This window comes from Fukomys damarensis, unplaced genomic scaffold (genome assembly GCF_012274545.1).
Source record: "Fukomys damarensis isolate Sample0158 unplaced genomic scaffold, DMR_v1.0_HiC HiC_scaffold_16, whole genome shotgun sequence".
Taxonomy (NCBI): Eukaryota; Metazoa; Chordata; class Mammalia; order Rodentia; family Bathyergidae; genus Fukomys; species Fukomys damarensis.
The window spans coordinates 39,391,880-39,405,552 of NW_022900928.1; the positions used below are offsets into that span (position 1 = coordinate 39,391,880).

The 13,673-nt window shown below is 33.2% G+C and overlaps 1 protein-coding gene across 3 annotated transcripts in view; it reads left to right on the plus strand.

The window, feature by feature from the left end:
• Positions 1 to 11,689, plus strand: part of Tmem135 (transmembrane protein 135) — a 223,182-nt gene extending 211,493 nt beyond the window's left edge. For all 3 annotated transcript variants that reach the window (XM_010633724.2, XM_033764268.1, XM_033764267.1), the window contains 5 exons: positions 2,569 to 2,632; positions 3,541 to 3,617; positions 7,719 to 7,817; positions 8,780 to 8,847; positions 11,276 to 11,689. In XM_010633724.2, coding sequence (XP_010632026.1) covers positions 2,569 to 2,632; positions 3,541 to 3,617; positions 7,719 to 7,817; positions 8,780 to 8,847; positions 11,276 to 11,408 — 441 coding nt within the window. In that variant the 3' untranslated portion in view covers positions 11,409 to 11,689. The remainder of the gene's footprint in view (positions 1 to 2,568; positions 2,633 to 3,540; positions 3,618 to 7,718; positions 7,818 to 8,779; positions 8,848 to 11,275) is intronic.
• Positions 11,690 to 13,673: the final 1,984 nt, after the last annotated feature.

Here is a 13,673-nt window from a genome sequence, read left to right on the forward strand (position 1 = left end):
TATATATTATATATAATTATATTATATATAATTAATCTAGTTAAACTCAAATAAAATTAATGCTGAAAAGAATTCCAATTGAGTTATTTTAGGTGAAATGGTTATATATCATTTTAGGTAACTTTACTTATAAAAGGTAGGTATGAAAAATATTTGAAATGGAAAGGAGCAACAGACTATAAACTAGAGGTAATTTATCAATTGCTTTAAAATACTACTGAAATAAAAATACAGTTTGAGTAGGAAGCATTGCTAATCTCTTTGAATGTATAAGAGTTAAGGACAGATTATTGGTAGTTAAATATTTGTATTCACATTCCTTTTCCTTTCCCATGTTATTCATAACATAAACCTTTATATGTTTCCTTCTGGATTATCTTAAATCTTTTTAGTCCGAGGTTGGTTACTCTCCACAATCTCCACTATTTCAATGTATATTATGTTTCATTTTTAAAAATTTATTTTTCTCTTTATTTGCTAAGGTAATAAGAACTAATAGTGTTTAACTAAGAAATAGTGTTTAACTAAGAAAATACAACTGTGTTAAAAAATTTCATGGAACACATTCATATATTATGTTCCAAAGCTACATGTGATTTTTTGAAACAAATTATCTATGCCATTGTATCTCCATAGAAATATAATTAAGATCTGGCAATAAATCACTGCTTTTTATCTTTTTCTGGTGAGCTGACCCTTTTTTCATTTCTAATGTTCTTTTTGGGTTTTGTTTGTAGGTTGGTTTGTTTTTGGTTTTAGTATTGGGGGTTGCACCTAGAGCCTCACTTCTGAGCTAGATCCCACTCCCTTTTTATATAATTTATTTTAACGTAGGATCTTGGTAAATTGCCCAGGGTGAGCTCAAATTTGCTCCTCCTGCCTCAGCGTACTAGAGTGCTGGAATTACAGGCATGTGCCACCATGTCTGGCTTGTAATGTTCCTTTTCATCTCTGGTAATCCTTGTTCTGAAATGTACTATGTCTAATACTAATACAACTACTCCAGCTTTCTTTTATTAATTTTTGATGGTATAGTATTTATATTCTTTTAATATTTCTGTCTTTGTTTAAAAAGTTGGGTTTTTTTTACACTGTAAATAGTCTGTGCTCCCTTTTTCATCAAGTGTAATCATCTGTATCTTTAATTGGTATGTTTCGACTATTTACATTCAACATACTTATGATGTTGTTGAGCTAACATCTACTTTCTTACTAGTTGTTTTGTATTTGTCCCATTTTTTCTTATTTCTCTCTTTTTGTTCTGCCTTCTGGATTGATTGTGTTACTTTTGCATGGCTCTTTTCTGTCTTTATTGTTGGCTCATTGTTAATACTACTTTTTCTAACTTAGTGGTTGCCATAACATTTGGAATACACATATGAAATTTATCAGTATATCTTTAGTATTAATATTACTTCATTAAGAACCTTATAGCATTATACCTGTATTTCTTCCTTTCCATTTTTATGCTGTACATTTATGTATACAAATATGATAAACTCCACAATACATGGTTACTATTTTTGCTTTGGACCAGTGATCAGCAACTTGTTCTGTAAAGGGCCAGACAGTAAATATTTTAGACTTTTTGGTCATGAGGTCACTGTCACAACTAGTCACTGTGCTGTTATAATGCCAGCGTGGGCATAGACAATACATACATGAATGAACATAGCTGTTTTCCAATAAAACCTTATCACTTTATAATTAGAAGTTCATATCATTTTTATATCACAAAATATTTTTTATTTTTCATTCACTTAAACCATATAAAGCTATATGAAAAGCTGGGACAGGTACAGTGACAGACCTCTGTAGACCCAGCTACTCAGGAGGCTGAAGCACCAGGAGGTTCACTTGAGCCCAAGAGTTAGAGTCTGGGAGGCATAGTGAGACTCTGTCTTAAAAAATCAAGTAAAACGAGCAAACAAAAAGACAGTGTTAGCTCCTGAGTCATATAAAACTAGTGGCAGACCAGATTTGGCTAGTGGGACATAATTTGTTGTACCTTGGTTTAGGCAGTTAATTCACTTTTAGAGCAATTAAAGATGAGAAACTTATCTTCTAAATTTGCCTTTTATTTTTCTGTTTTCAGAGCTCTTCATTTCTTTTTATAGATCTAAATTCTTGCCTGGTATATTCTTTCTGCCTGAAGAACTACCTTTTCTCATAGCACAGGTCTGCTGCTGATGAATTTTCTCTAGCTTTTATTGTTTGAAAAAGGTCTTTATTTCACCTTTGGTATTAAAAATTTATTTTCTGTGGGTATAGAATTTGGGAAGTGACATTTTCCTCAGCATTCCACATTTGGGCAAAAGTAGAATTTATGGGTTTGTTTTGAAAAACCAGTGCAATAAAAGTATAATATGTTTCTTCATAGAGTCTATTCAGAGCAATGACTTAAACAGATTATTGTTCATAATTTCCTCAATCATATATTCAGTTTAATTGATATAAGATCACTAGTTTGTCTCCAAGGCCAGCTAGTGAATCATAGCAGTTGTTTTTGTTTTCATGAGTTTTTACAAATAAAATAGCTGAAGTCATTGTATTTTCTCCTTAACACAGGGTACTAGTTGCTTCTTGCGCTGGATCAGAAATCTGGATGATGAACTTCATGCTATTATAGCTGGTAAAGCAATGATAATATTATAAAAAAGAATGATTATTGTTGGATAAGTCAGTGGAAGCAATGAATGCTTCTGGATTCTTCCAATTTCTGTTATCTTCTTTTCTCTGTTGCATAGAATCACCCTGGAGACCCTTGCCCTGACATTTTGTCTGCACAGTTAATCATAGCAAGGCACTCTTATTATCTGGTGTTTTGGGTGGGCAGTACCATGACTGTGTGAACTGTGCTGCCAAAGACCAGAAATCTTAGAGAAGTTGTCACAAGAGAGCAAAAAGGTTTAAATATTGTATAAATGATTAATGGAATTTCAAGTAGTTTCTTTAAAATTTCTTTTTAACAGTGAAAAATGATATATTTTATTAATTTTATAAAGAACCTAGATTACTTTATAAATTTTAAAACTAAACATTATTTTCCAAAGTACAGTATATACACTACTTAAGTTATATAGATAACTTTTTATCAGATAATTTATTAGTGATAATGCTATTATTAATGTTCCACCCATTTTCCATTTAATAGGTGAATAAATATTCTAACTTAAAATCAGCAGTGATTTACCAATAGCCTTATAAAACATATTTGAAAAATTTTTGTTTGTATTTGGCAAGGCTAAAACAGTTTTTAAAGTTAACCTTGAAATGTAAAGTTTTGTGATATATGTAAGTTAGAACTGTTTATTTTTAACTCTGAAATTCAGGTTTTTTTTTTAAATTTTAAAAACGTGTGAGTATAAAGACAGAGTCTTTTTGTGTTATCAGGTGATTACTGTACTTGATATTGCTGTAACAAGAAGCAGTGCTATAAGTGATTTCTTTCCTGTATAAGTGAATTAACATTTTTGATGTTTTTGATTTTTGATTGAATACATTGCAATCTAATCAGCTTTTCCTTGCTTGCTATTTCAGGATTTTTGGCAGGTATATCAATGATGTTTTACAAAAGTACAACAATTTCCATGTATTTAGCTTCCAAATTGGTGGAGGTAAGCTAACATTTTATGCATGAACAGTTCCAAAGGATATAGAGCTTTTCAATTTTTTTATCCCCTTTCCACCAACACCCCACAGTTATCATTACAATATATACTGCAAACATGTATTAATAAAAATTTTTTTAAAAGAATCTCAAAAAATATAAAGTGTTTTTAGTTGCTAATTTCTTCAGTGGCAAATACATGTGTCCCCTTTACAAAGGCAAATTAACGTTCTATAAAAGTATTTGTAAAGTCAATTCTCTCATTTGAGTGTGTGTCTGTGCCATTTTCAAATATTAAACTCATGTAGAAAGAATAGAAGAATAAATTACTTTAAAGTGAATCTCAGACATGTTAGCATTTCATCTGTAAAAACTTTGGGATGAAGACTTCTCAAAAACAAATATAATTCCGCCATAATATAAGCACAATGTCATTATCGTACATTTTAGAGAATCCTAATAATTCCTTATTTATTATCATATATTGAATTTTAAATGATTTCATCTTCACTGATATCTTATAAATGTCTTCGTGCAATCTCCTTGAATAAAGGTTCAAGCAATTAATTTGTAATAATATCCCTTCCTCTTTTGTCCTCCTTTTTCCTTTCTTTTATTTTTCCTTGCCATTTATTTTTTTAAAGTACAGATCATTAGTCCATGGAATTTCCTACATTTTGGTTTTTGCTAATTGCATTCCTGCTGGTGTTTATTATGTTCCTTAAACTCACTTGTTTTCTGGAAACTTAACCAGCTCTATAGGCTTAAGCAAATTCAAATGTAATTTTTTAGGGGGTTAGGGTGGTGGAAATAGTTCACATTTACTTTGTGTGTGAATGTCCTCTTTCACTACATTAAGAACCTCAGTAGTGTCAGGTTGTTTCTTTCTTTTTGTGCTGCTAAGATTAATCAGTGGACCAGGTGTTGAAAGAACCAACCTGAGATTCCCCAGTAGCCCTTCACTTAATAGTTTTAGCAGCCATTATGGATCATTATTGGGATTCATTATTTCAATTATTCATTATTATTCAATCTACTATTATTGTTTTTTCCATATTCATTAGCTAAAATGCTTATAGAAGAACTTTCCCTTTTCAAATATTTGGTTACTCAGAAATAATTTGTTCAGGGAAGTGAAGCAAAATGCTTAATTATTTCTCTTTTTTATCAGCATTCAGAATGAGTACCTTAGCATCCCACCAAATTGAACTGTGAGTCTTTATTTTCAGATACTATTATGAGGCTGTGGATTTTTTTTTTTTTTTTTTTTTTTTTTTTTTTTTTTTTTTGGTACCAGAGATTGAACTCAGGTCCTTGTGCTTGCAAGGCAGGTGGCAGAACCACTGAGCTAAATCCCTGGCCCGAAGCTGTGGATTTTAACACACTTGATTCATTTTATCCTATTGCATTTATTATGCTCAGATTGTCCCCTTCTTTGCCTTTTTTTTTTTTTTGAGACAGTTTCAGTATGTAGATCCTGTTGACCTTGACTTCTTGCTTGAGCCTCCCATGTGCTGGGATTTACTTCTATTTTTTGACATAGACCATTTTCTTTGAAATTTTTCTTGCTATAAATCAAGACAGTCCAGGCTCACGTGGGATATTTTCTTTCTCAGACATAGAATTACTCTGTTCTCTAATGGCTCCTAGTTTCTTTTAGTGGGAAAAGCTATTTAGAGGCTTTAATCTGTGAATCTGGGTGTCTGCTCATTGTTTCTTGGCTTTCCCAGTAAACAGAGCTAGAGAATCCTTTTATTCTCCTTTCCTTTGAGGGGAGGGGAGCGGGAAAGGAGTATGGGGGAGAGAGAATATATACATCATGAAATACTGAAGATGCCACAGATCCTGTAGGGTTTTGAAAGCTAGTATAACTACTTTCATTTTTATTCTCAGTGTAGTTGAAAGGCCTTGAAGAGTTCAAAAGGTGAAATGACACGATTTAATTCACATGTTAAGAAGAGCTACTCTGGTTATTATATAGAGTGTACTAGAGGGAGATAAGACTTCTGGGAGCTAGGAGAACATGGTCTCTTGCAGGAGATGGTAGCTTGTTCCAGTTGCAGAGATGGAGAGAAGTTGTTATGGTTTGGACCTGAAATGTGCCCCAAAGGCCATGTGCTAAAGGCTTGGTTATCAGCTTGTGGTGCTCTGAGGTGTGGCCTAGTAAATGAAAGTGAGGTCGAGGCGATGCCCTCGAAGGTGATATTGGCAATCTGCCACCACTTCCTTCTCCTCCTCTCCTCTCTGACCCCTCTGCTTCCCAGCCACCATGAAGTGAGTAGCTTTGGTCCAGCACATGCTCCCACTATAATACTCTGCCTTACCTCAGATTCAGAAGCAGCAGGTCAGGTGACCATGGACTGAAACCATGAGCCAAATAAACTTTTCCTCCTTTCAGTTGAATTTCTCAGTTATTTTGTCACAGTGATGGAAAACGAACACAAAATTACACAGGGATGGTGCTGATTTAGGAGTAGGGTTGACAAGTCTGCTAATGAAAAAGAAAAGAGGAATAAGAAATAGAAAATAACTCCAAGGTAGCAAAATAATATTCTTTGACACAGAGGAAACCTAGTTTGTAAGGTGTTTTATAGTTGTTTCCTTGTGAAGTTTTTTAAGGCAACTAATGTTAGCTCTTTGTTTTTTATGTCACCTGGTTATAGCTGATTTTGGTAAATTAAACTTGTTTGGAATGTGCTGATGAGGTTTTTCTATTAATAAGAAAATAGAAATGTAAGCTTACCATGCCCTTTGTGAAATTAATTAAAATAGTCTTTCAGGCAATCATTTTTCTATGATTTAAGTTAATTTTAGGTAATATATTGTATACCTAATGAATAAAAAAAATTATAGAGTGAAAATGGTATCAGACCAGCTGCATTGTGTTAGCTTTCTGTGACTGTAATACCTGAGATAATTCACCTTATAAAGAAAGAGTAAAGATTTATTTTGGCTTAGAGAAAGAGGAAGAGAAATGAGATATGAGATGTACATTCATGCCTGCTGCTTAAACCTATATTTTCTCCCTTATCTAGTTAATCCTTTGCATCTTATGAGGCAACACTATAAAAAAGTGTCAACATCAGACTATTGTGTTCATGAACTGTTTATTACCATTCCATGATAATATAAGCATAGTAATAGAGAGTAAGCATTGAGAAACTTTTATAAAAGCAATTTGACAGATTAGTGTTTTACCTTTTGAATTTCATGGTATAAATTTGGCTCAATTATTTGTTTTTAAAATTAAGTTTATGGTACGCTTTAGGTATACCTTATGATCATATTCATCATTGGGAATTTCTATCTGTACGTGATATATCTTGGTTCTTATTTTTTCCCATTTGTATTCCCTCCCTTCAACCCCTCCAACTCTCCCTATTTATAAAAGGTTTGTTTCTATTTTTTCTTTCTTTTCTCATTTTTAAAATTATTTTTTCCATAATTCATTTGATTGTATTATAATCACATTGTCATAACAATTATAAGTTAAAGAAAAAAGTGGTGGTTCTTCACTGCAGATGGTTTTAGATGTAGTCTTTCTGCAGTTCTTCTGTTCCAGAAAAAGTAGTTAGTTACTCCTTCCTCTGAGGAGACAAGTTTTACTTGCATGTGTGCATGCACACACACACACACACACACACACACACACACACAATTCATGCATCAATGATACTTATTATACAGTGTAGTTTGCTCATGTTAAATCTCTTGTTCCTAACATTGTGTTCAGCATGTAGTTAATATTACTAAATTTTTCCAGAGTATATTAATTAATAACGGAATGAACAGATCTAACAAGGAAGGGAGAACCTAAGCACTTACAAAAAGCATTGGAGAATAAATGACATAGACAAAGTGCTGTTGAATTTTATAGAAAAGTATTGCTATTCGAAGTTGGGGGTTGGAGTGACGGAATGAAGGTAAGGGGTGGGCTGACACTTGACATTGTTATACAAAATATAACATGATTTGAGCGCTGAGGGAAGTATTAGGTTTCACCAAGGTAAAGGACATAGTTAAGGGTAGGGGACATACTGCCTAATAGTAGTGAATGTTATTTAGGTTTTTTTCTTTAGATAACTCTTGCCTTATGCTTGTTTTGCAGACAATATATTTCAAAGGCATCCAAGCAGGGAAGGTTCCCTATTTTCCTCATGCAGATACTATCATTTACTCCATCTCTACAGCAATTTGTTTCCAAGCAGTAAGTATAGCTTTGTTTTTTTTGGTACTGGGGATCAAACTCAGGCCCTTGCACTTGTCAAGGCAGGTGGTAGCACCACTGAGCTAAATCAAGGGTCCAAGTATAGCTTTTGAAAGGAGAAATAGAAATTTGTTTTTAATTTACATCAATCTAGTGAAGGAAAATTACATCTTGGAAACATTTCTATTTATTTTTATTTTATTTTGTGGGTTTTTTTGTTATTTTCCCTTTAAGATAGCTTAAATGTTTTAAATCATTACACTTATTAACATTGGCCAGGCCTTGCTTTATGAGCAGACCGATTTTTAGGCTTAAAATAGAGCACAATCTGTAGATAAATCCTTCCTCTAATACAATGAGTAGAATGCTCTCATTTAATTATCCTTCTTCAGGACAAAAGATACCTTGGGCATAAATATGAATGATTGCACTTTCCCAGCATGACTTAGAGAATGAAGATGAGGGAAGAACTGGTTCTATACAAGTGCTGTTTGGGCTGGGGATTTAGTTCAGTGGTGCCACCGCCTGCCTCACATGCACAGGTCCTGCCCAGGTTAAAAAGAAAAAAAAAAAAATAGAAGTGCTGTTTAATGTCTTGTATTCTGTAGTGATCATTTATGTTACTGCTAAAGGGCTGTTGCAGAGTTTCTGGGAGAGATTTTATTTACTCTTTTCTCACAGAATGCTGCTAAATGGATTTATGAAAATCAGTGAAGTGTCACCTATCTAATGGGTATTTAGTAAATGCTTTCTGATGATAATGACTGTTGACTTGATTATTTAAAGTGTATTTACAAAGATTGTTGATGACTATTGACTTAAACACAAACATGTTTTTTATTATTACTATCATTTGAAAAATACAGTGAGCAATGAATCTAGAGAAAGATTTAGTCCTGTTGCCTAGGACTGTGGTTAATATTTGTATTTACTAAAATAAATCTCAAATTGGATAATTCTAGGCTGTAATGGAAGTTCAGAACTTGCGACCGTCTTACTGGAAATTCCTTTTAAGGCTCACCAAGGGAAGGTAAGTGACGGAGATGTTTTGAATGCTTATAGAAAAACAGCAACTTCTATGAATAGTTTGTAAAACATTTTGTCTTCTTGAGGGAGTATTCTTTCAGTAGTAATGTAGGTACTTACATATAAATCCAGTATTACCAACTTACAAGAAATACATGGGACATCCTTTGAGTGAATATTACATTTTTTCTTTATAATATTTTAGATATTTTAAGCATTCTAGATTAGTATCATGTTGATTTGTAAACTAATTGGTCACAACATAATAGTGAAGCCTACTTTTTAAAATCTTGAATCTTCTCTTTTTGATGAAAAATGTTAAACAGATTAAAATGTTTTATCTTTATATAATTGTTTGATTTCTGTTTTGGAAAAATGAACATCTTCCTTTGCCTGATGTTGTTAAGTGTACTTTCCTATCGTTTTCTTCTCATCTCCTTATTCCCTTCTCCCTCGCTTGCCTCTTCCTCCTCCTCTCTCTCTCCCTCTTCCTTCTTTCTTCTCTCTTCTGCTCCCCCTCTTCCTCCCTGTTCTCCTCTTCTTCTTCCTCTTCCTTCTTTTTTCCCTCTCTACCTTTTACTCCTCTCCCTCTCTTCCTGTTTTTCCTTCTCCTTTTCTCCCTCTTCTCTTTTCCCTCCCCTCTTCCATTTTTTCCTAGTCTTAATCTAATTTTTAGGGAGACAGCTTGACCTAACAGAAACAACATGAACTTTAGGTCAGACAGACCTAGGTTTGACTGCAGTACTACGACCTTCAGTTTTTTTCTTTCGTCAACTTTTACTTGACCAAGTTTCTTTCTCTCTATAATGAAAGGATAATTTATATTGTCTTAGTCTGTTTGGAATTGTTGTAATGGAACACTTGACACAAGATAATATAGAAAGAAAAAAGCTAGTTTGGCTCATGAGTCTAGCAGCTGGGAGGTCCAAATACCATGACATTGGTATGCTGACATGGGTCTTCTGGCTGTGACACAGTGTGGCGGAAAAGCAGAAGGGGGACTGGCCACATGTAGAAGGGCCAAGCACATCTTGCGACTTGCTTTGTAGTAGCTACATGTATAAGGGCCAAGCACATCATGGGACTTGCTATATAGTGGAACTAATCCAGCCTTCCAGAACACAGAATACTCTGCAAAACTAGCATTAATCCATTTTTGAGGGTGGAGTCTCTGTTACCTATTTTCCTTCCACTAGGGCTCCACCACTTAAAAGTTACACCACTTCAATTCTGCTACACTGAGACCAAAGTTCTAGTACGTTAACCTTAGGGGGAACAAACTATAACTAAACCATAGCCCATATTATCATATGGTTGTGGGAAATTTAGGCTGGCTGTACCAGTGGCCAGTACTCTGTAGACACCAAATTACAGAGGCTATTGATATTGCTGTCAGTAATGATAATAGCAGATGCTTCCATAGTGCTTACAATGCCCCACATATGGTTTTAAGACACATGTACATGTTACCTCTGTATTTAATTCTTCAGTTTCTTGAGATAGGTACTGGTATCATCCTTGTTTTGCATATGAGGAAACAGGACCACTGAGAGGTAACGAGGCTTGCCAGGGTCACACAGCTCATAAATGAGAGAGCTGGGATTCTAAATGGGCTAACAAATGAAAGGCAGTCTGGCTTCAGAATTGTCTGTTGTTTCATCATTTTTTGTCATATAATTTTCTTCACATTAATGAATTTTACCAGTTAATTATTCTGGAAGTGAACTTAGTTTGGAAAAGAACTGAAAGTCACATTTATTGGCTCTTGGAATATTGCTGCTGGACAATGATTCAAAAGTAATTATACTTCTCCTCAAGAAAAGAAATGCTTTGTGAATAGGCATAGAAGCATAAAGGTCCATCCTGAACGTTAGCTAAATGTTTGCCTTTTTAAAATTTGTGTCTTGTTGGTGATGGGTAACATAAGGCTATACTTTTGCTTTGCTGTATCTACTAGAAATTTACGAACCTATATGCTGTTTACTTCTTAATCATTAGACATTTGCTTAATTGAATGTGTCTCATTATGACTTTGAGACATGACAGTCTCAGTTATGAGGAAAATTAAATTTAACACCTTTGCTCCATTGGTAAATGTTACCTTCTTCCTTGTTCATTTAGTTTATGATTTCATTACTAGAAAAATAGTAATAAGCCTAATTTTCTGTTTGATACATTACAGTGAAAAGAACCCCAGAAAGATTCAATATTATGATTATAATCTGTGGTTTCAGGTCTTAAGAATCATGACTTCAAATAAAATATTAGGCAGTTAATTATCCATATGCCCTAAACCTGACACTGAGTTTAGGTCATTGGCCATATCAGCTCTTTCTGTTTCTCCATTTCAGGAAAACTAAGTCAAATAAAGTAAACCACTTTATTTTGTAAACTTTACTAATTACTTCTTCATTATATCCTCTGTTTTGCAGATTTGCTATAATGAATCGAAAAGTCCTTGATGTTTTTGGTACTGGTGCATCTAAACATTTTCAAGATTTCATCCCCAGATTGGATCCAAGATACACAGTTGTAGCACCAGAGTTACCCATAGAGTTTTCTTGAAGATGACTATAATTTATTGATGTGGATATATGTCTCATCATTTTATGCTGAAGAGTTAATTATGTTTAACACAGAGAAGGGGGCCCAAGCTCAAACTTCAGTGTTATTTCATTGAGAGATTTTTTGTTTTGTTTTGTTTTCTTACCAATCAGAAATACAGAAGCTTTTTAGGAAGGTGTTGCTTAATAATTAAGCTTCCTCTATAGCCAGAATCTAATTCTGAAATCACAATAGTGGTTGACATTATGATGTATTATTGATTAAGTTATTTCCATAAACAATGAGTGATCTATGTAGAGTATACTTAAAATTACTTTAAAAGATATGTTTGGTTCATTCCAATATAATTCCTGGTTAAAACTATGAATATTTCTACATTTTAGGATTTACAAAGGATCATGGGTACATGGATTTGGTCTGTATTTTTTTTTTAATTTGAATTGTTATTTGTAGCAGTGGAGTGTTAGGTTTGAAGGAATCTCCATGGACAGTGCTGCTTTAGTATAGAGCAATGTAATCAGAGAAGAAAGTGGCCATGTATATTTCAGGGATGTGAAAATGGGTCTTATCCCATATAGGTGAATGTTGTGGTGCCTGTGACATTCTGTCAACTGATAACATCATTTCTCCATGACCAGCTAAGCTGTTTGGCAGCCCAGTGAACCTACGTATTAATGGGTTAGAGACAAATGGAAATCCACACATCTGATATAGTTGAAATGTTTTAATCTTTTACAATAGGATCACACTTGAATATTTTAAAATAAATCGTTTAAACCTATAGAAATATTATATATATATTTTTTTTTCGTTTATAGAGACTGAATTCTTTATTGTTCAGTTTGTGTGCTCTTGTTTTGGAAGAGATCAAAGTCCCATAGATCAAAAGTTTTGTCAAGTTTAGCAGTTTGTACCTTCTCAATTGTTTCTCCTAAGTAATGGATGTGTTATGAGTAAAAATAGTGTTCAAATCCAGTGATTATTAAAAAGCCCATTTTATTATTAATTGGATTCATGTTCTCCAGCTTCCTTTTTCAGAAATCACTGTCATTCTTTTTATCTGGATTAAAGAAGTGACAAAATACAGTCATCGCTGATTATAAAAGTAATTCAGGGCAGCTGATGGAAATATGATCACTATTTCAAGTTTTTCAGGGAAAGGTTATTCATTTCTAAATAAGAAACTTAAATGGTTGTGCTGTCTACAGTCAATGTAACATATAAGAATGGTGGTATTTAAAAAAATAATTTTGTTGCTAAAAGTTTTAAGTCATTGTAAATTATTCAGTAGATCATGCATTGCAGCAGGAATTATAATCCAGGATTTAAAAATGCTTAATCCCATATTTGATTACATCGAGCATTGTACACTTTTGTTTATATATAATCTTACCCTTGGTTGCTATGGCAAATTGAAACCCAGCAAAAAGACAAACTGTACTACTGTGGTAACAGAGAGCTGCTGTTTGTCAGAATTTCACATTGTGATTAACTTTTGAGAGTGGACTTATCTCTTTGGCAATACTGTTAAAGGATCATTTTGGTTTCAGATTTCAACTTTGATTAGTAAGTGTAAATTTAAATTTTTAGTCACCAGAATAAAAATGGTGATTGGTACTGTGTTTACTTTTAAAATTGAAGTATTAAGGCACTGAAAAAGCGCAGCTACCTACAATCTTATTTTTTTCTGTTCAGAATTTATGTTTATAATATTTTTCCTATTAGGCTAAAAATACATTTTGATCCATAAGTTATTATTTTCACTGACATTAAAGACTGTGATATTGAGAGACAAATTCTGTTGCAATTTGCTGACATGGCATAGTAAAAATTTGCTGGTCAAAAAGTTGCATTTCAGTGAGTTTTTTTTAAATAAATTGAACTGATATTTTTATTTTATATAACATGTAAAATGAAATAACCATCATGAAGAGAACAATAGAGAATATGTAGCTTGAATGAGTAGTTAACTAGTTTGCAGTGGAGAATCAAGCCATTCAGTTTGCTTCATTAGGATAGACTCAAGGTACTTGTTCTAGCAAACAAAACAAAACAAAAAAATGTGTTCCTGAAAGTCAAAGTGAATCATTCTTCCTCTACTCAGGTATTGATTGACAATTTCTTGGCCTCATAAACAAAGTCAATTACATATCTCCATTCTAAAATTATTTGAATTGTGAAGAAATCATAGTTTTAGTAAGTTTCCACCAAACAGTAGTACTATTGAGTTCATTTCCTTACTAGTTCCTGTATTAATAAAATCCA